The sequence below is a fragment of the Pristiophorus japonicus genome, chromosome 9 (genome assembly GCF_044704955.1).
Source record: "Pristiophorus japonicus isolate sPriJap1 chromosome 9, sPriJap1.hap1, whole genome shotgun sequence".
In the NCBI taxonomy this organism is placed as follows: Eukaryota; Metazoa; Chordata; class Chondrichthyes; family Pristiophoridae; genus Pristiophorus; species Pristiophorus japonicus.
The window spans coordinates 129,326,767-129,349,847 of NC_091985.1; the positions used below are offsets into that span (position 1 = coordinate 129,326,767).

Below are 23,081 nucleotides of genomic sequence, written 5' to 3' on the forward strand. Positions count from 1 at the left end.
AACGGGCATGGCTGCTTTAACTGGGGCCATTAAGTTAAAGTCGCCCTGAACGCGCTGAGCAAAACATTGCATTCCCGGCCCACTACGCACACGCCCAGCCCGACTCCGAGGTAAAAATTCTGACCTTAGTCTTGGAGGGTCAGGTTAAGATTATTTACTTCAGGGGTCATAGTCTTGGAGGGTCACGATTGAGGTTTTAAACTGTAGAGCTAGGGTGTAAACACAGTTGAGTTGAATAGGCTACTTGAGATGGATTGTGATGGTAGAATTAGAGGGCATGCATATAAAATCTTTAGACAGAGGGTTAGGCTAGTTGCCAGGAAGTATTTATTTTAATTGAGACTACCATCGCTGCCTGGAGCATGTAATGGGTATGGATTCTCTGTTGTCCTTTAAAAGGAAACTCAACAAATTCCTGAGAAGAGTACATCCCCAGTTATAGAAGGTAAATTGCTAGCTAGCTGGAGTTATGAGGAGTTAATGGGCTACTGCAGTCTGCAGGAGACTTGTTTGATTGCCTTAAGGAGTCAAAGAAAAATTTCTCCCGAGTCTTTCCTGAGTTTTCCCCCTGGCTGGAGTGTGTACAACAAGGGGGTCACTGTCTCAGGATAAAGGGGTCAGCTATTTAAGACTGAGATGAGGAGAAATTTCTTCCCTCAGAAGGTTGTGAATCTTTGGAATTCTCTACCACAGAGGGCTGTGGCTGTTCAGTCGTTGAGTATATTCAAGGCTGAGATTGACAGATTTTTGGACTGTAAGGGAATCAAAGGATATGGAGATCGGATGGGAAAGTGGAGTTGAGGTCGAAGATCAGCCACGATCTTATTGAATGGCGGAGCAGGCTCGAGCGGCCGTATGGCCTACTCCTGCTTCTATTTCTTAAGCTGGGCACAGGTAGTTTATTTGTCTGCCCCCCCATTCCACCTCTCCCAGGAGATTGCATGGTTAGGGAAGCATGTCACTAATATATGTGGTTCACCATTAATGGATGAATCTTTATCTGCTTTGTTTCTGGCAAATAAATAACAAAAAAATTAATTCTTACCCAGTACAACTGCATTTAAAAAATATATTTTATATAAACAAAGGTGTCATAAAAGTGAACTTAAAGGTCAGGTCTTTTGGTTTGGAAATACCATGAAGAGAGAAAGACAAAAGTAAAAAATAAAACACTTGTTAAAAGTCCTCATTAGGCAACAAAGAACCAGCTTTCTTTATTTTCCCTTTCAAGTTTCAATATACCATACACATTCATTTGTCTAATGTCATTCAAACTGCTTCAGTAAAGCATCTGAAAGGTACAATGACTTCAAGCTTGAGGTACTTCATCTTCTTCACAAAAACTTCAGTTACCAAGCACAATTTATGAAACTATACATCAGTGCCAAATATCTACTTTGGGAAACACTATTAGTTACAGATTTGTATAGATGTGACCGAAACATACAGTGCCAGACTGATGCACAACTAAATTTTCTCACTTCACCATTTTCACCGGAGCAATTTACAATGCAGTAACAAATGACTTTTTTTTTTAAAACTGTGAAATTAAGTAAATACTACAACAACATTCCACTTTATCAACTCGTTTAAAAAAAAATCCTATTTCATTTCAACTAGTAGGTCCGCAGACACTTCAACCCTCTGGTTGAAAGAACACTGGTCTAGCCAGCTGCTCATTCAAGTCATATACAACTCCGCCATGGTTTACAAATCAAACTAAAATGTGGAGCTGCACTAATCAGCAAATTTGTGATAAAGACACTCCCACAAGCAGCTTGTATCATTTACTGCAGAGCTTCAAAGCAACTATTACAAGGGGCTGTTGTGTAAAGTTGGCAGCTTATCCATTTCAGATTTGCTCTTCTGAACTGAAACGTAGGAACATGGAGTAATTTTGATAAGATATTGAATTTAAAAATAAAACTGAGAACAATTAACAAAGCCAAGATAAAAAGGCGCGATGGCGCTTTATTATTATTCCTGGGAATGGCCCATGTTCTTATTTAAACGACTGCATATAATGGCACACTATTCTTGGTCAGAATGGAGTTGATTGGGTAATTCCCCTGTCAAACACGGAAACCGCACTGCTATAAGTGACTGGGATTGATTTCACGCACAGAATTTTTTATTGTGTAACTATCCCCCACTCACTGCATTTTACTTTTACGTGATACTTTTAGGTGATACTCTTATTGACCCATGTGTCCTCAAATGTTCCAACTTTTTACACAGCGAGTTCTTATGATCTGCAATGTACTGCCTGAAAGGGTGGGAGAAGCAGATTCAGTAACTTTCAAAAGGGAATACGCTAAATACTGGAAAGGGGAAAATTTGCATGGGCTAAGGGGAAAGAGCAGGGGTATGGGACTAATTGGGTAGTTCTTTCAAAGAGCCAGCACAGGGATGATGGGCCAAATGGCCTCATTCTATCATTTTGATTCCACCATTTTCCCGTTAAGATCAGATTTTGAATATTTAGCCTAAGGTCACAACCACCTTCATGGCCTCTTGCACATCCTAAATTTTATTTGCTCCACCATTGGCGACCATGCCTTCAGCTGCAAAGGCCCTAAGCTCTGGAATTCCCTCCCTAAATCTCTCTTCCTCTCTCTCCTTAAAACCTACCTCTTTGACCAAGTTTTTTGCCATCTGCTCTAATATCTCCTTATGTGGCTCGGGGTCAAATTTTGTTGCATAATCGCTCCTGTGAATCGCCTTGGGATGTTTTACTACATTAAAGGCGAGATATAAAGGTGTTACAAGTATAATTGTACTGCAGAGCTTTTCTGAGTAACACGAGTGATTTTTGAGGTGAGTTCATGATGATCCTTACAAATAACCTCAGGAATGTCCGTCCCAATCTCATAAATTCTGGCAGCTGAGCACCGAATGTCCATTGGACTTTTACGGAGCTATTTATATCTGGTTAGATGAGCTGGTTCAGTAGTTACTGTCTGTTCTCATTAATTACTGCGATCGTTCTGCAGTGCACCTTTCTGACTCGAAAACCGACAGTGGTACTGAAAATTTGCCCAATACCTTGCTGAAATTCTCCCCAGAAGCCAGATATTGCCCTTTTATTTATTTTTTTAAATCAACAAGATTTGAGTAATTGGAGGATAAATTCATCTACAGATAATCGTGGATCAGCAGCTTGCTGTTAGGAACAAGGGGTCAGCCATTCAGCCCCTTGAACTGCTCCGCAATTCAATGAGATCATTGCTGATCTGTATCTTAACCCCATCTACCCGTCTTGGTTCCGTAACCCTCAATACCCTTTGCCTAACAAAAAATTTATCAATCTCAGTTTTGACATTTTCAATTGATCCCCTCCCCCCAGCCCCATCAGCTTTTTGGGTGAGAGAGTTCCAGATTTCCATTACCCTTTGTGTGAAGAAGTGATTCCTGGCGTCACCCCTGAACGGCCTAGCTCTAATTTTGAGGTTATGCCCCCTTATTCTGGATTCCCCTCCACCAGAAGAAATAGTTTCTCTCTATTTACCCTATCAACTCCTCTAATAATCTTAAACGAGAGCACTCTTTGACTTAATAAGATTCCTCCATTATCTGGTCTGGGCAGCAGATGCCTGCCCTTGCCAAAGGTGGGCAGGTACCCTCTTCTCTGCCGCCAGTGCGAAGGTCTAAAAGTGATCACTCGCATCTAGGTGAAAATGGCCTGAGTTAACTTGCTTGTCTATATTTGCCTTCTCTCTGCGAGAACCAGGTTGAATTGATCAGCCTCTTATTATGATTTTCCTTTGTTCTGTATGTTGCTATGCGAACCAATACATATTACAAGTGGGTAGCAAACAATAACAAAAAAATCAGAAACCTTGAAAACACTTAATTATCAGAGTGGAAAAGCGGTAGCCAACGTAGTTTCTATTTACAAGGTTCATTTGCTTTGTATGAAGCACTCTGTTAGAAGATGATTACAGTCTTCTCCAGTTCATCAACCGGCCATTGATTTCTGCTGTCTTTTTATCCTCCCACACAATTTAATAAGCCTACCACTGCACTGTTCTGGAGAGGAAATGCATTCACTGTCATTCAAAGCATTTTCTCTCAAAATTGATTTCCAGTTTTTCTTAACAGCACTTTTTAAAAAAAGAAAATATGCCAGGGGTCAACTGCAGCCTGACTAAAGTAAACTACCAGCCCAGAGGTAGATGCTGTAGTTTTGTTTTATTTTGGATGCGCCAAAGAAAGATGACATTTTCTGCTCTCCCACTATCACTGCCACAAAATGCACTGCTCAAAATTAGAGGAAAAGCTGAGAGGCCCCTTTACGGGAGTTCTGTGCACCTAGCAACAGGGGAATGTGTTAAAACCTAGCGAGTCTAATATAACTGTTCAGACAGAAAAAAATCGGAATTTTTTGGGAGGGCACAAAATGACTTGCCTTTCTATAACATCTTTCACATCCTCTGGCTGTTCCAAAGCGCTTTACAGCCAATGAAGTACTTTTAAAGTGTAGTCACTGTTGTAATGTAGGAAACGAGGCAGCCAATTTTGCGCACAGCAAGCTCCCACAAGCAGCAATGTAATAATGACCAGATAATCTGCATTTTTTAGTGATGTCGACTGAGGGATGAATTTTGGCCAGGGCACCGGGGAGAACTACCCTGCTCTTCTTCGAAATAGTGCCATGGCACCTTTTAGGTTCACTTGAGACTCTCGGTTTAACGTCTCATCCGAAAGACAGCGCCTCGGACAGTGCAGCACTCCCTCAGTACTGCAGCGTGTCAGCCTAGATTGAGTGTATCAAGCCTCTGGAGTGGAACATGAACCCTACGATCTTTTGACTCAGAGGTGAGAGTGCTACCCACTGAGCCACGGCTGAGCAGTGGTAAAGAGTAGAACTATTCCCTTTCCTCTTTCCCAGCGATAATTGTGCTTAATTACACTCACTCATTCATCTTGTAGGCATCCTTCCCATTGTTTGCATACATATATATTTTAAAACTATGTTTAACTATTTCTATCTGTGCTTCACTATGCCACCGTCACACCTGTGCTGGCAGAGAATGGGTTGAATGGGTTTTCCAAGATATTTCTGTAGACAACCATTTCTGCAGCAAGGCTATGTTAGAAGCCATTTTGGATTAAACTTAACCTGGCAAATAGTGAGATGTGGAGGAATTTGCTACTGCATTGTCTATGTTGGTTTACAGGTGTTGAAGTAAAAGCACACTAGATCATAATGTCAGGGAGAGGGAATAAACACAATGGCCCCAATTTCAACTCCAGGTGAATTCCCTGCTCAGGCCTCAGTTAAAATTACAGTCGGGTCTTAATGATGTCATCGGACCCCAACATGCGTATGTAAAGAAGGACCCTGTTCGCTACGGGCACATGTCCTTGCTGCCTGCTCAGGGGAGCAGGTTAAAATTGCAGATGTTGCAACCATGGTGGCTTTCAGACAGGTAAGAGCCAGGACGATTTTAACTGCCCACCCGCCAGGTTTCTGCTGAGCGAGCGGGGTTAAAATCGCCCCCGGTGATTCTGATTGTACTACCCCGATATCTAGGGCGATTCATTACTAGCTGAATGTCCTAGTAGGGATTTAATTTCCTTTGGTCATGAATTGGTTAACGCATTCAGAGTAATAACGGCATTAAAGTAGCATGCAACTGAATTTTTTCACAGCTGGGCTAACCAGAGGAAATTAAAACCCCTGTTTGAAAGCAGCAGCTGGACTCAGTTTTAGAAGTGAATTTGGCCGCAGATCCATGCGAATGGAAGTGTGCATTATGAGACTAGAAGCTTGTAATACAGGGCTCAGTTTTGTTGTTCTTTGAAATGTGTGCAGGTCACGCTGGACAGAATGACGGACAGAACAGTGGGGGTTGACGGGATTGCCCAAGCATTATTGTCTTTCAGGCGTAGAATATTAATTCAGGGAGTTGCCCTCCTTGTACTCCTGTGCCATTGGTGCTGTCCGACGAGCACTGGAATTGGAAGGTGACTTTTCCACACTGCACTTCGGTCATTCCCTCCTGGCCAAAGTAGCTCAGTTCATTGCCGTCCAGCACCACGCTGGCCGTGTAGAAAGTGTCCGGCTCGATCTGTACCGGGTGCTCGAACCACACGGGGAAAGTGTTGCTGGAGCCGTCGGAGAAAAACTTGCTGAAGTTCTGGCCCAGGAGGAGGCCTTGCCGCTTGAGCTCGATGGTCGCGCTGTACTCGGCCGAGCCGCAGCTGGACCCGTACAGGCCGAAGCCGGCGATGAAGACCCGCTTGTCCACGGCGAACTGGATGCTGTCGCACCGGCCGCGGTAGCGCCACTGGTTGCTGCGGTAGGCGCACGACTGGAAGCGGTGGCAGCGCTGGGGGGCCAGGCCTTTCCGGGCCTTGCACACAAACTCTAGCTCGGGCTTTTTGGCCGCCGTGTACCACAGGAAGATGTCATTGGTCTCGTTGAGCGTCAGCACTCCTGACTGAGCAGCGCCGTTGGCAAAATCGTCCAGTGTCATAGCCGGAATGCGGATCAGATACAGCGCTTTCCCCAGAACCTTGCGCTTATTCTCAATGTTGGTGGAAAGGTCCTGCCTCTGGCATTCCACCTCTGCCCAGTTCAGCACCGCTTCAAACAGGATGATCTCCTTTGCGTTGAGGGTCTCCCGGTTCAGAATGCTCTGCAGCGTCTGGTAATCGATGTCGCAGAAACCCTCGGACTTCAAAGCCAGCTCAGCTTGGGCATCGATGACCTCCCAGCAGCGTTGGGTCAGGTCCGGCTCCTCAAAGAGGCAGCTCTGGGACAGTAGCACGCAGGCATTCTTTGCGCTCAGGCTGGTCTCCAGGAAGTTAACACAAGCTCGGGCTAGGTGAGGAACGATGTACTTCTTCGCAGCATAGAGGGTGGCTAAAACCGTGTCCGCAGACAGGTCAATTTCATCGCAGTAGATGTACCTGCAAAATAAAAAACATGGCGTCAACAATCAGGACCTAAACGGCCATCCGCCCTAGCTGGCGATCTGCATTCATCAAAATTATAGAGCGCTCCTCGCATCTCCTTTGCCAGTGTTATCCTGGAATGAACATCTGTTTCATTCATTTACCCCGGTTAATGGGCTTAGTTCTGGGAATATACTTGGCTATAAAGGAAACCAATTCCAACCTGTCTAACTATAATTTGTTCTTTCTCGAAGAAATCTCTCCCAGTAGAGGGGTTTATATTAGCAGCTCGGTATCACTTTGTTAATTGATATTTACATTGGGATTGTGAGCACAACTTAAATAAATGATTACTTTTAAGGGGTGGGAATGGATTTGGTTGTGGATTAAAGCCTCCCTGTGTTAGGAACTTAGAACAGGAAGAGGCCATTCAGTACCTCGAGCCTGGTCAGTCATTCAATTAGATCTTGGCTGATCTGCACCTCCACTCCAATTACTCGCCTTTGCTCCGTATCCCTGCACACCTTATCTAACAAAAATCTACATATCTCAGTTTTTGGGGGGAAAGAATTCCATATTGCTGCTACCTTTAGTGAATATTAAGTCGGGAAGAAAATCTTTGAAGACTTGGCCCTTTGCGACTTGTGGCAACAGTTATGAAAACTAATGGTGGAACGCAACAATCCTGGTATTCCCAGCCCACTTGCTCGGCAGAGCCCATTAGTTATTTACCATGCTTTTGCATATTAACGATTCATGGTCGTAAATCTTTACTTCTTGGGTTTTGGCTGAGACAAAAATTGTCTTAAATGCTGCTTTCCAGCCAAATAAAATGCAGTTCTTTTTTAAAATTTCACCTCCAAAATGCAAAATATGAGCCAAGGAAAAGGAAAGTTATTTAAAAAAAAGCTTTGTACACAAAAATAGACAATAGGAAAAATAGATTGAGCTTGGCTAGGCAGAAATAAAAGTACAATTAAAATTAAGTAGGCAGAGAGAGTAGGAAAGAAAGGTGAGAGAACAACAAGGCGAGAACAAGAGTTTCACGAGGGCTAGAAATTAGTCTCGGACGGTGGCGGCAAACGGCGGTATCGGATTGGCTGCCCGTGATACACAGTGCCTGATGTTCAGTTGCATTGACTACAGTGGAACTGAATATCGGACACTGCGTTTAATGGGCAGCCAGTCAGATACCGCCCATTTCACCCCAATGCCCGAGATGAATTTCTAGGCCTCAATGTTTAAATTTAAATCGTACTTTAATTGCTTCATTTAGTGGTTTGGAGTTAATATTACAAAAACAAATCTATTTCTGCATTTGAACAACATTATTAACGCTTGGGGGCAGATCTGGATACAGTCAGTATACTCCTACAAAAGGAGCCAAAGTTGGAATAGAAATTTCTGTTTATTCACTGTAAATCAAGTCTCTTTCCCATATGAATTGACACAAGGCCATAATCCTTGCCATGTAGACATCTGGGGGGTGAAATTTACCCTTTTTATAGCCCCGTTAGTGCCTCCGGGGGGGTACAAGACAGTTTTTGCCCGGGGAGGGGGGCACTTCCGCCTTTCGGGAAATTGCCCGGGAGCTTGCAGAGGCTCTGCCATGGCAGCACCATGCCCCGCGGTTCGTGCCCCGGGCCACCGTGCAACCGACAATGACCCCTTACCATCGACATCCGCTCTCGGGGCGGTACTTAAAAGGGGAGCGCGCCAGTGTCCCAGGCCGGCATCTTTTTTTTGTCGACCGACTCTTGGGTTGGCTCGATGATGGCGGCCTTTGTGTGGTCCAGACCGCCATTGTGTAGCCCGATGCTCCATCTTGGGCGCTGGGCTCCTGGACCGGTCGCACTGGTCACTGGTGGCCCACTGGAGGCCAACAGAGGCCGCACAGCGGTCATCCCCTTTAAGCGAAGGTGAGGGACGTTGAAGCACGTCAGCGCCATGCGAAGCATCCACGTAGCATCGACTCCCCGCCCAGTAGCGCCCCGGTTACCACCCCCTAAGGAGGTGGAGCATATGAGATCACGTCCCACTTCCTTTGAGGGGCAGTTAGCCCAATTCATTGGCGGGGCGGGACTTCCGCGCCGGGCGCTAAAAGTCCCGGCCCCAGAAGGTTACCGCCCCCAATTGGGGCGCGGGGCAATTTCGCCCCCCTGAAGTTTTAAGGACTTGAGAGGGGACAAGTCAAGTTCTTTCTTATCCCCCTCTGAGGGATTTTAAAACCATTAACTTCAATCGATAAAAACTCTACAAGGCACAACTGTACCGGTGTATTCAGAAAGAAGGCATTAAACTGTGTATGTGCAGTTGTTTATCTTTGGTTGCAGTGACGCAGTTTCTGCTTTGCAATACAAGGGGAATAAATTCCATAGCACCGGAAGTCAAGGAGAGTGCCCACCTTGTGCACAGTCTAAAATCAAACTTGGTCATCAGGAAATAACCCCCATGTCATTTTGGCTTAGTGCTGGCCCACTAGCCTCAGAGTCAAAAGGTTGTGGGTTAAAGCCTCATTTTAGGACATTTTTCTTGCTACTTTACAAAAGTGACTCCACTTCAAAAATACTTAATTGGCTGTAAAGCATCTGGGATGTCCTAAGGTTGTGAAAGATGCTATATAAATCTCTCTGTCTTTCAATTTCTTAAAAATTAATTTCTTATAGTCTGTACAATGATTGGTGTTTCTCAGTCACCCGACTGTTCCAGTTTTACGCTTTAAAGCTGCTAGTTGAACAGTAAGGCATGTGGACCCCTCCCCTCCCCTGATGAGACATCATGAAGCTCTGCAGATTACATATGAACATAAGAACAGGAACAGGCCCCTCGAGCCTGCTCCACCATTCAATAAGATCATGGCAGATCTGATCATGGACTCAGCTCCACTTCCCCGCCCGCTCCCCATAACCCCTTATCGTTTAAGAAACTGTCTATTTCTGTCTTAAATTTATTCAATGTCCCAGCTTCCAGAGCTCTGAGGCAGCGAATTCCACAGATTTACAACCGAGAGAAGAAATTTCTCCTCATCTCTGTTTTAAATGGGCGGCCCCTTGTTCTAAGATCATGCCCTCTAGTTCTAGTCTCCCTCATCAGTGGAAACATTGTCTCTGCATCCACCTTGTCAAGCCCCCTCATAATCTTATAGATTTTGATAAGATCACCTCTCATTCTTCTGAATTCCAATGAGTAGAGGCCCAACCTACTCGACCTTTCCTCATAAGTCAACCCCCTCATCCCCGGAATCAACCTAGTGAACCTTCTCTGAACTGCCTCCAAAGCAAGTATATCCTTTCGTAAATATGGAAACCAAAACTGCACGCAGTATTCCAGATGTGGTCTCACCAATACCTTATATAGCTGTAGCAAGACTTCCCCGCTTTCATACCCCATCCCCTTTGCAATAAAGGCCAAGATACCATTGGTCTTCTTGATCACTTGCTGTACCTGCATACGATTCTTTTGTGTTTCATGCACAAGTACCCCCAGGTCCCGCTGTACTGCAGCACTCTGCCATCTTTCTCCATTTAAATAATAACTTGCTCTTTGATTTTTTTTCTGCCAAAGTGCATGACTTCACACTTTCCAACATTATACTCCATCTGCCAAATTTTTGCCAACTCACTCAGCCTGTCTATGCCCTTTTGCAGATGATTTGTGTCCTCCTCACACATTGCTTTTCCTCCCATCTTTGTATCGTCAGCAAAATTGACTACATACTCAGTCCCTTCTTCCAAGTCGTTAATATAGATTGTAAATAGTTGCGGTTCCAGCACTGATCCCTGCGGCACCCCACTAGTTACTGGTTGCCAACCAGAGAATGAACCATTTATCCCGACTCTGTTTTCTGTTAGTTAGCCAATCCTTTATCCATGCTAATATATTACCCCCAACCCCGTGAACTTTTATCTTGTGCAGTAACCTTTTGTGTGGCACCTTGTCAAATGCCTTCTGGAAGTCCAAATACACCACATCCACTGGTTCCCCTTTATCAACCTTGTTCGTTACATGCTCAAAGAACTCCAGCAAATTTGTCAAACATGACATCCCCCTCATAAATTCATGCTGACTCTGCCTGACCGAATTTTGCTTTTCCAAATGTCCTGCTACTGCTTCTTTAATAATGGATTCTAACATTTTCCCAACCACAGATGTTAGGCTAACTGGTCTATAGTTTCCTGCTTTTTGTCTGCCTCCTTTTTTAAATAGGGGCATTACATTTGCAGTTTTCCAATCTGCTGGGACCTCCCCAGAATCCAGGGAATTTTGGTAAATTACAACCAATGCATCCACTATCCCTGCCATTACTTCTCTTAAGACCCTAGGATGCAAGCCATCAGGTCCAGGGGTTTATCTGCCTTTAGTCCCATTATTTTACTGAGTACTACCTCCATAGCGATTGTGATCATGTTAAGTTCCTCCCCCCCTATAGCTCCTACACTATCCACTGTCGGAATATTGTTAGTGTCCTCTAAAGACTGATAACAAATATTTGTTGATAGTTTCTGCCATCTCCATATTCCCCATTACTAATTCCCCGGTCTTGTCCTCTAAGGGACCAACATTTACTTTAGCCACCCTTTTCCTTTTTATATACCTATAGAAACTCTTGCTATCTGTTTTTATATTTTGCGCTAGTTTACTTTCATAGTCTATCTTCCATTTCTTAATCATTTACGAATGGGGAATGTGCTGCTCACACCTACCTTTCATACTCACTGCGACACAACTTTACAAAATGTTTGACCTGCAATGCTTCTTTGCTGCATTAACCTTCCCCAGAATAAAACAAATGTGGAGCATTTACTAGAGTGGAAGCCATGCCGTGAAATACAATATCATCAAGGTCAGTGAGGCTGTTCTTTTAGTGCATTCAAAGCTGAATTGACATGCAAAGGGAATAGCACAGTTCAGTCTGTTGTTGTCAATGTGACTAGCGTCTTAAAAAAAATCAAATATTTAAACACACCCACACAATGCATTAACATCCAGTTCTCATGAAGGGTCATTGACCTGAAACATTAACTCTATTTCTCTCTCCACAGATGCTGCCTGACCTACTGAGTATTTCCAGCATTTTGTGTGTTTATCAGAGTTCCCAGTAACTGTTCTCAAACGTGTTCGTTCTAGAGGCTTTTAAAACAAATAGTTGCTTCTGGGTGACATTTATGCTGCACGTACGCGGCCTCATTTTGTACACAGTAAATGCTTGCATAGGAAATTATTGCCTAAAGTTCGATCCTTTGCAGAATGATCTCATTATAACAAAAAAAAGAGGCATTCAGCAACACTGGAATGAAATGCACTTTGTGAATTTAAAAAACTGCACTGTATTGGCTTTGGGAGCCGAATGGAGATTGCTTAAGACAGTGGCAACAGAATGCTTCCTTGACCTACTTCACGTTCTAAAACATTGGAAATAATTATTAGAACATTCTATATTTAGATACAGCATTCCATTTTATTTGAAAATAATGTACCGCCTCTGTAAGTATGTTATTGCATTTAGGATGTGTCAGAATAGTGGAAGCACAGTACTTTCCCCCCCTTCAATACAAACTATGGAAGCTCAACTGTGTAAGAGAAAGTTCTTTTGCCCTCGCTAAGACTGGTAGCTCTGCTCCACTTCACCCGCAATGTTTTGCCATTATAAGATGCCTTCATCTGCTTAGGCCCAAAGCTCTAGAATTCCCTGCCTTAACCTCCCAGCTTCTCTACTTCTCTCCTCATTTAAGAACATAAGAAATAGGAGCAGGAGTAGGCCATTTGGCCCCTTGAGCCTGCTCCGCCATTCAATAAGATCATGGCTGATCTGATCATGATCTGATCAACTCCACTTCCCTGCCGGCTCCCCATAACCCTTTACTCCCTTATTGCTCAAAAATCTGTCTATTTCCGCCTTAAATATATTCAATGACCGAGCCTTCACAGCTCTCTGGGGCAGAGAATTCCATAGATTTACAACCCTCAGAGAAGAAATTTCTCCTCATCTCAGTTTTAAATGGGTGGCCCCTTATTCTAAGACTATGTTCCCTAGTTTTTGTTTCCCCCCCCGTGAGTGGAAACATCCTCTCTACATCCACCTTGTCGAGCCCCTCATTATCTTAAAAGTTTCAATAAGATCACCTCTCATTCTTCTGAACTCCAATGTGTATAGGCCCAACCTACTCAACCTATCTTCATAAGTCAACCCCCTCATCTCCGGAATCGACCTCGTGAACCTTCTCTGAACAGCCTCCAATGCAAGTATATCCTTCCTTAAATACGGAGACCAAAATTGTAAGCAGTACTCTAGGTGTGGCCTCACCAATACCCTGTACAGTTGTAGCAGGACTTCTCTGCTTTTCCCCCTTGCAATAAAGGCCAACATTCCATTTGCCTTCCTGATTACTTGCTGTACCTGCATACTAATTTTTTGTGTTTCATGCACAAGCACCCCCAGGTCCCTCTGTACTGCAGCACTTTGCAATTTTTCTCCATTTAAATTATAATTTGCTTTTCTATTATTTCTGCCAAAGTGGAAAACCTCATATTTTCCCACATTATACTCCATCTGCCAAATTTTTGCCCATTCACGTAGCCTGTCTATATCCCTTTGCAGATGTTTTGTGTCCTCACAATTTGCTTTCCCAACCATCTTTGTATCAGCAGCAAACTTGGCTACAGTACACTTGATCCCTTCATCCAAGTCATTAATATAGATTGGAAATAGTTGAGGACCCAGCACTGATCCCTGTGGCATCCCACTAGTCACTGTTTGGCAACTGGAAAATGACCCATTTATCCCGACTCTCTGTTTTCTGTTAGGATGCTCCTTAAAACCTACCTCTTTGACCAAGCTTTTGGTCGCTTGCCCTAATATCTCCTTATGTGGCCCGGTGTCAAACGTTGTCCTATGAAGCTCCTTGGGACGTTTCACTAGGTTAAAGGTGCTACATAAATGCAGGTTGTTGTTGAGGTGTCCAGACTATATATGCAATATGAATTCTTGATCAGTGGATTGTGGTGCGAAAGATTGGGGCTCAACTACTATACTTAGCAGGGCCATAACAAAGGACTGCTGGGAGTACAAAGCCAAATTACCAATTATCTTAGTGTTTTGTTGGACAACAACAACAACTTGTATTTATAGAACATCTTCAACGTAGTAAACTGTCACAAGGCGCTTTCACAGGAACATTATCACACAAAATTTAACACCGAGCTACATAAGGAGATATTAGGGCAGATGACCAAAAGCTTGGTCAAAGAGGTAGGTTTTAAGGAGCGTCTTAAAGGAGGAGAGGCAGAGAGTTTTAGGTAGGGATTCCAGAGCTTAGGGCCTAGGCAGCTGAAGGCACGACTACCAATGGTGGAGCTATTAAAATCGGGGATGCTCAAGAGGCCAGAACTGGAGGAATGCAGATATCTCAGAGAGTTGTGGGGCTGGAGTAGATTAGAGAGATTGGGAGGGGGGCAAAATTTAATAGGGACACAGCAAAATAAAACAAGTATACGTCGAAACAAGTATTGGCAGAATGACTCATAGCCAAACTTTCTTGGACATTTTAAGACGAGTACAACAGATATCTAGGTTGGTATAACACAACAGAAGTTACTCATTAATCACTCCCAACTTATGATGCATCATTTAAAAAAACCTTTCCCGAGTTGAAGGGGCTTGAGCATAGTTCATGAAATAGGGAACAATACTTACTTCAGCATAGCGAGAAAGGCACCAGATTCAACATCAGGGATTCGAATTTCTTCTTTATCTTCAGCAAGTTCCCCATAAAACATTGCGTGAAATACCGAGCTCCCGACAGCCAAAACATACTTTCGGGATGGAGGAAAGAAGACCAGTTATAATCTGGTAAGATTATTGAAAAGAATACCAGCAAGAACGTTCGTTACTACACAAATACTCGTCACTGATCATACACTCTTTAAAAAAAAAACAAATAAAAACGCTCCTTCCTGGGTCCCAAACCGGAGCGGGAAACTCATTACAGATGGAACTGAGGTTTCATAAGGTGTAAAAATAAACCAGTCTACAGCACGATGTAATTTTCCTGAAACTGTACGAAGATTCGACCATGAACATTGATCCAACACAAAAGACCACCTCGATGATGATCCAGATTTTGGTATAAAAGGATTCAGTATTGGCTATGGAGATGCGAAACAGGTTACACTGCTATGAGAGGTAAGTTAGTGGGTGGATCACTGGATGTGGCAATTACATGCTATTAAAATGATTTAACAGATAACCATTCTCCACCACCCCCAGCAAATTAAAAAAAATAAATTTTTGCCATAATTAAAACACACTTGTGGCATAAATAAACCGCTTAAATGGAATGGAGAAAATGTTGGCATCTCTGCTAACAAACTGAATTTTTCACTTGAAGAAAATGGACTCGTTTATTTTTCAACTGTTACCTTTAAATAGGAAATACATTATGTGCGGGGTAACATCAATGCTTTACATAACAATGCATTAAAACAAAGTGCATTTGGAGGATACTGTACTCGCGTATCGGACTGAAGTCATGGCAGAGACAGAGATTTTAGTCTTTATTTAAATGTTAGTGGGCAGGATGGAGAATGGAACATTGGGGTACTTATTGCACTAAAAGGTCAGCATCAAGTATTTCCAGGCCAGATTTAGAATAAATGCTGACCTTTAGACCAAGTGACTATTGGCCTTGCACTCCATGATTTCCAAGCACTGGTACGGTAATGTTTAACACCATCACTTCTGTTGTGTATCTGTAAAGCATGCACTCCCATGTTCCGCCACCAGGGAGCGCATCCCCTGAAGTCCCAAGGGATCCTAGCATCCCTTGGGAGCACTGTATATAAGCTGGCTCCTAAGGCCTGTTCCTCACTCTGAAGAGTCTTAGTAAAGACTGAGGTCACTGTTACTTTAACCTCCCTGTGTGCAGTCTCATCTGTGTAGGAACACAATAACTGGCGACGAGTACACGAATCCAACGCAAAGATGCAGCAAACTGTAGGTATCCTGGAGAAGTTCTCGGACGGTGAGGTCTGGGAAGCCTATGTCGAAGAGTTAGACCAGTACTTTGTAGCCAACGAGCTGGACGGAGAAGGAAGCGCTGCAAAAAGGAGACTGGTCCTCTTCATGGTCTGCGGAGCACCGCCCTATAGCCTCATGAAGAACCTTCTGGCTCTGGTAAAACCCACAGATAAGTCATATGAGGAGCTGTGTACACTGGTTCAGGAGCATCTTAACCCAACGGAGAGCGTGCTGATGGCGAGGTATCGGTTATATACGTACCAGCGATCTGAAGGTCAGGAAGTGGCGAGCTACGTCGCCGAGCTAAGGCGACTTGCAGGGCAATGTGAGTTTGATGGCTACCTGGAGCAAATGCTCAAGAGACTTTTTTGTTCTGGGCATTGGCCACGAGACCATCCTACGAAAACTTTTGACTGTAGAGACACCAAACCTCAGTAAGGCCATTGCGATAGCATAGGCGTTTATGTCCACCAGTGATAACACCAAACAAATCTCTCAGCACACAAGTGCTAGCAATATTCATAAATTAACTGGAACTGTGTTTGCGAGCAGAAATGTACAGGGCAGAAACCACGAGTCTGCAACTGCCAGCAGGCCTCAAGTGACCCAGATGACTCAGAGTGCGCAACAAAGGATGAAAGAAAGGCAATTCACACCTTGTTGGCATTGTGGAGGCTTCCATTCAGCCTATTCATGCCGCTTCAAAGGCGTTTGCAAGAGCTGTGGAACAATGGGGCACCTCCAACGAGCTGCAAGCTCTGCAAAACCTGCTAACCACCACGTGGCAGAGGAAGATCGGTCCATGGTGGACCAAAGCAATTTCGAGCCTCAGAGAGAGGAGGCAGACGCTGAAGTACACGGGGTGCACACATTTTCAATGAAATGTCCACCTATAATGCTAAACGTAAAATTGAATGGCTTACCCGTAGTCATGGAACTGGACACTGGTGCTAGCCATTCCATCATGAGTAAAAAGATGTTTGAGAGACTGTGGTGCAACAAGGCATTCAGACCAGCCCTGAGCCCCATCCACACAAAACTGAGAACGTACACCAAAGAGCTTATCACTGTCCTGGGCAGCGCCATGGTCAAGGTTACTTACGAGGGCACGGTGCATGAACTGCCACTCTGGATTGTCCCGGGCGATGGCCCCGCACTGCTTGGAAGGAGCTGGCTGGGCAAAATACGCTGGAACTGGGATGACATCCGAGCGCTATAACATGTCAATGAGGCCTCATGTACCCAGGTTCTTAACAAATTTCCTTTCCTTTTTGAGCCAGGCATTGGACACTTTTCCAGGGCGAAGGGTGCAGATCCACTTGGTCCCAGAGGCACGACCCATTCACCACAAGGCGCGAGCGGTACCTCACATGATGAGGGAGAGAGTGGAAATCGAGCTGGACAGGCTGCAACGCGAGGGCATCATCTCCCCAGTGGAATTCAGCGAGTGGGCCAGCCCGATTGTTCCAGTACTCAAAAGTGATGGCACGGTCAGGATTTGCGGCGGTTAATCATTTCTCGCTACAGGACCAATACCCGCTACCTAAGGCAGACGACCTATATGCGACGCTGGCAGGAGGCAAGACATTCACCAAGCTCGACCTGACTTCGGCCTACATCACGCAGGAGTTGGAGGAGTCTTCGAAGGGCCTCACCTGCATCAACACGCACAAGGGACTTTTCATCTACAACAGATGCCCGTTTGGAATTTGGTCGGCTGCAGCGATCTTCCAGAGAAACATGGAGAGCCTACTTAAGTTGGTACCATCCATGGTGGTTTTTCAGGACAACATATTGGTCATGGGTCAGGACACCGTCGAGTACCTACAAAACCTGGAAGAGGTTCTCCAGCCACTGGATCGCGTAAAGCTGCAGCTGAAGAGGTCGAAATGTGTCTTCGTGGCAACAGAAGTGGAGTTTTGGGGGAGAAAGATCGTAGCGGACGGAATTCGTCCCACAGATGCCAAGACAGAGGCTATCAGGAACGTGCCCAGGCCACAGAATGTCACGGAGCTGCGGTCGTTCCTGGGACTTCTCAACTATTTTGGTAACTTGCTACCGGAGTTAAGCACCCTCTTAGAGCAACTACATGTGTTATTGCGTAAAGGTGAGAACGGGGTATGGGGAAAAAGCCATGTAATTGCTTTTGAGAAAGCCAGAAACATTTTATGCTCCAACAAGCTGCTTGTATCGTATAACCCATGTGAAAGACTCGTGCTAGCATGTGATGCATCATAGTATGGAGTCAGGTGTGTATTACAACAAGCTAACATTGCGGGGAAGTTGCAACCTGTTGCCTATACTTCCAGGAGCTTGTCTAAGGCAGAGAGGGCCTACAGCATGATTGAGGAAGAGGCATTAGCATGTGTGTTCGGGGTAAAGAAAATGCATCAGGACCAGTTTGGCCTCAAATTTGAGCTGGAAACCGATCACATGCCCCTCATATCCCTGTTCACTGAAAACAAAGGGATAAATACTAATGCCTCAGCCCGCATACAAAGCTGGGCACTCGCGCTATCAGCGTATAACTATACCATCCGCCATAGGCCAGGCACCGAGAACTGTGCGGATGCTCTCAGTTGGCTACCATTGCCCACCACGGGGGCGGAAATGGCGCATCTTGCAAACTTGTTGATGGTCATAGAAGCGTTTTAAAGTGATAAATCACCTGTCACAGCCTGCTAGATTAGGACTTGGACCAGCCAAGATCCTCTGCTGTCCCTAGTAAAAAACTGTGTACTGCATGGGAGCTGGGCCAGCATCCCCGTTGAAATGCAAGAGCTAATCAAGCCGTTCCAGCGGCGAAAGGACAAGCTGTCCATTCAGACTGCCTGTTGTGGGGTAACCGCATAGTGCTACCCAAAAAGGGCAGGGAGACGTTCACCTCGGATCTCCACAGCACACACCTGGGTATAGTAATGATGAAAGCGATAGCTAGATTCCACGTGTGGTGGCCCGGTATCGACTCTGACTTAAGAGTCTTGTGTACGGCAATGCAGCGTGTGTGCTCAGTTAAGCAACGCGCCCAGAGGCACCACTAAGTTTGTGTTCCTGGCCCTCCAGACCATGGTTTAGGATCCATGTCGACTATGTGGGCCCGTTTCTCGGTAAAATGTTCCTGGTGGTGGTGGATGCTTTTTCAAAATGGATTGAATGTGAAATAATGTCAGGAAGCACCGCCACCACCACCATTGAAAGCCTGAGGGCCATGTTTGTCACCCACGGCCTGCCTGACATACTGGTCAGTGACAATGGGCCATGTTTCACCAGTGCCGAATTTAAAGAATTCATGACCCGCAATGGGATCAAACATGTTACCTCGGCCCCGTTTAAACAGCCTCCAATGAGCAGGCAGAGCGGGCAGTACAAACCATCAAACAGAGCCTTAATCGAGTCACAGAAGGCTCATTCCAAATCCGCCTGTCCCGAGTACTGCTCAGCTACCGCACGAGACCCCACTCGCTCACAGGGGTGCCCCCGGCTGAGCTACTCATGAAAAGGACACTTAAAACCAGACTCTCGCTGGTTCACCCCAACCTGCATGATCAGGTAGAGAGCAGGCAGCAGCAACAAAATGTAAACGATGGTCGCGCCACTGTGTCACGGGAAATTGATCTGAATGACCCTGTGTATGTGCTAAACTATGGACATAGTCCCAAGTGGATCGCAGGCACGGTGATAGCTAAAGAAGGGAGTAGGGTGTTTGTAGTCAAACTAGACAATGGACAAATTTGCAGAAAGCACCTGGACCAAACAAGGCTGTGGTTCACAGACTGCCCTGAACAACCCACAGCAGACACCACCTTTTTCGAGCCCACAATACACACCCAAAGGATCAACGACACCAGGCCGGATCAGGAAATCGAACCCATCATGCCCAACAGCCCAGGCTCACCCAGCAGCCCTGCAGGGCCAACAACACGCCAGCCCAGCGAGGGCATAGCCAACACACCAGAACAAACATTTGTACCGAGGCGGTCCAGCAGGGAAAGAAAGGCTCCCAACCGCCTCACCTTGCAAATAGTTTTCACTTTGACTTTGGGGGGAGTGATGTTGTGTATCTGTAAAGCATGCACTCTCATGTTCCACCACCAGGGAGCGCATCCCCTGAAGTCCCAAGGGATCCCAGCATCCCTTGGGAGCACTGTATATAAGCCAGCCCCTAAGGCCTGTTAATCACTCTGGAGTGTCTTAATAAAGACTGAGGTCACTGTTACTTTAACCTCCCTGTGTGCAGACTCATCTGTGTTAGGAACACAGCAACTTCATCTTAAGGACATTGTGCAAAATGTTAAAACCATTTCCAGTCAAACACCGGATTCAGCTGCTGAAAAATGAATAGTTTTACAACCAATTCCCATATATAACTGACTTGGTTTCAGATACTCTACCAAACATTTTTGACATAACATTTGCAGCACTTTATGTTATAAAGTCTTATAAAGGGGTGATTTTTAAAAGCACATCTGTAGTACAATGGATAACTGATAGTTTGGCAAAACAAGAAGTGACCCCTATTGAGAGTGCAGGTTGTTGATGCACGTCATCACTTGTTAAGCAATCATTTAACTTCCATTACAACTGTCGCTTACTTTGTGTCCGGGCAACCGCTGAGTCCCACCTTGTGGTCCGACCACAAAATGAACATCTGCCATCAAATCGTTGTTGTACATCACGGCATTTCTAGGGGAGGAGATAAGCCACACGTGCATTCAATCAGAAAATGTTACATGGATAAAAGCAATGTTGCACCCAGTAAATGCACTACCCATGCCAGCATTTCATCTAATTCAATCTAAAATGTCTGATGAAGCCCTTTCCCCCCATTGCTCACAATCTCAAGCGCTGCAAATCCCCTCTCCAAAAGGTTTGTTTAACAGGAACTCCCTCCTCCGACTTTGTTTATTTTACCTACTTTATCATAGAAACTTACAGCACAGAATGAGGCCATTCAACCCGCCGTGCCTGTGCCGGCTCTTTGAAGGAGCAGTTGTGCTTAATCCCACAGCCCCGCTTTTTCTCCGTGACCCTGTAAGTTCCCCATCCTCAAGTACCCGTCCAACTTCAATTTAAATTATTTATGGAATCGGCTTCCACCACCTTTTCGGAGAGTGCGTTCCAGATCCTAACAACTCAGTGAAAGAAATTCTCCTCATCTCCCCTCGAGATCTTTTGCCAATGATTTTAAATCTATGGCCTCTGGCTATTGATTCACTTGCCCGAGAAGGCAGCCTTTCTCTATGTACTCTATCAAAACTCCTTATGTTTGGAATGTTTCTCCCCATTGCAGGTTTAATTTTTCCTGAGGTGATTTTATTTGATTTAAAAGCACAGCAATTTTATTTTGACATTGAACTAAACCAGTTGAGGCGATAGAAAATTTGCAAATTTTCTATGATTTCTGGGGTCAGTTCTTCTATCTAATGCTGCTTGAGTTAGCTGTTACATAAATACCATACACTAACAAAAACAACAGCAATAACTCCAGTTATAGCAAATTTGCTTTAAATAACAGGGTTTCCATGACAACTACTGCTAATTATTTCTTTGTCGCCCTTAAAAAGGTCTCGAGGTAATAGAAAAAAAACATTTCAGATTGAACATCTTATCAAGTAAAAGCGATCATAGTACTTTGTGGTCGATTTCCAAGTGTCAATTACTTAGGTTTCAGGCATCCGTGTACCGAACCTGCTACAGTTGAAACGTTACCACCAATAAATGGAGCACATTCACAAGATTTGACTGCAAGTTTACAAATTGCACCCCCCCCCCCCCCGCCCCCCGCGCCATTTAAACAAGCTACACATCTCAAATATGCAATCCATCTGTAAATGCGATCAGGACAAAAGTTGGAAACTGCGATTAGTTACCTGAGACAGTTGGGTGGGGGGGAACTAGCTCAGGTAGCGGGCAGGTAAATGGGGTGGCTCCCCTATCTTACCTCTCTCGGATGGTGGGGTACAGCCCCTGCCAGTTGGCAGCCTGGATAGTGTTGTTGTTGTTGAGGTTCTGCTGGTAGCTCTGGACACTGGTGCTGGGGCTGGTGCTGGGCGCTTTCTTGGTGCTGTAGATCTCGGCAGCCATCCTCTTCTTCAAGGTGAGGATCTCGTAGCACACCGGCAGCCGGCTGGCCTTCGATGTCTTCTTGGATTTCTTCACCGCCTCTGGAAGCATCAAGAAGAAAGTCAGGCACTTCATGTTCCTGCTCTTGGCATCGACCATGGGTGCATCTGATCGGCAGCCGCGGAGGCTAAGGTGGGAGAGAGAGAGGGAGGGAGAGAGGGGGGGCAAAACGGCCTGAAGCAGTGGGCACTAGAGGGTTAAATATTTATGGGGTTCAATTCTCCCCCCGAGAAAGGTTTTCTGCAGGTAAAACCTTTTATTTTTCAAGTGTGATCCGAAGTCAGGACTCGCGCTCTTAGCTTTAACTCCAACATCCTCATCCAGTTCCCAGATGTTTGCTGGTACTGTCCATCCAGCTGTGCAGAGCTGGGATGCTTTCCCCACTGATGGTGATTATTAATGATTATGAATTGAGTTCTGCCGCAGATCAGATTAAAAATAAACAAGATCCCCTTCCCTCTCCCTCCCCCTCTCTGCTTTTGTTGCATGCACGAAAGACTTGGCGGAGTTTCTATTGGTGCTCCAGCTCCCAAGGCGGCTGTCGGATGGTGGAAGTTGCTGGCGACTGTTTAAAAACAGCGACCGAGGTTGTCGTCCTGCAGACGGAGAGTGGTTGCCAGTCAGCACTGGGAGCCCCGGCTGCGACTGGGCAAGTAACTATACTGACACCTACTGTAAATACTCATCGCACAGCGCCAGCAGTTAAAGGGACATCGCCCGCCCAGCTCGCTCGCACTCACTATGACTCAGTCACCACCACGCCTTCACCTCGCCTCCGTATCACAGAGCCTGGGACAATTCAGCACTGCACCAGGGCTGCACATCTGATTCCAGAGGCACATCGCAATCCACATAGTGGTCCTCGGTTTGACGCTCCTTAAGGAACTAGGGGCGTTTTCTATCAAGCCAGGTCTGCAGAGAGTGACACTATTATTTCTAGCCAGAATAGCGATGATGGGGGAATTACACAGTCAATCACACCTGGGATCCGCACTGCTGTAAATAACTGGGATTGATTTTACGCACATGATTTGTATTA

General features: G+C 45.2%; 1 protein-coding gene across 2 annotated transcripts; it reads right to left on the bottom strand.

Annotated features, from left to right (window-relative positions):
• Positions 1-1,189: 1,189 nt before the first annotated feature.
• Positions 1,190-22,696, bottom strand: LOC139273224 (BTB/POZ domain-containing protein 3). 2 transcript variants are annotated; one of them, XM_070889845.1, is made up of 5 exons: positions 22,296-22,696; positions 21,861-22,083; positions 20,512-20,602; positions 14,597-14,715; positions 1,190-6,918 (listed from the first exon to the last, which is right to left on the bottom strand). In XM_070889845.1, exons 2-5 carry the CDS (start codon positions 22,001-22,003, stop codon positions 5,886-5,888), a joined length of 1,386 nt encoding a protein of 461 aa, XP_070745946.1. In that variant the 5' UTR covers positions 22,004-22,083; positions 22,296-22,696; the 3' UTR covers positions 1,190-5,885. The 2 variants fall into 2 exon arrangements, with proteins under 2 accessions (XP_070745946.1, XP_070745945.1); XM_070889844.1 differs by having other exon boundaries at positions 21,861-22,696.
• Between the last annotated feature and the right edge of the window lie 385 nt (positions 22,697-23,081).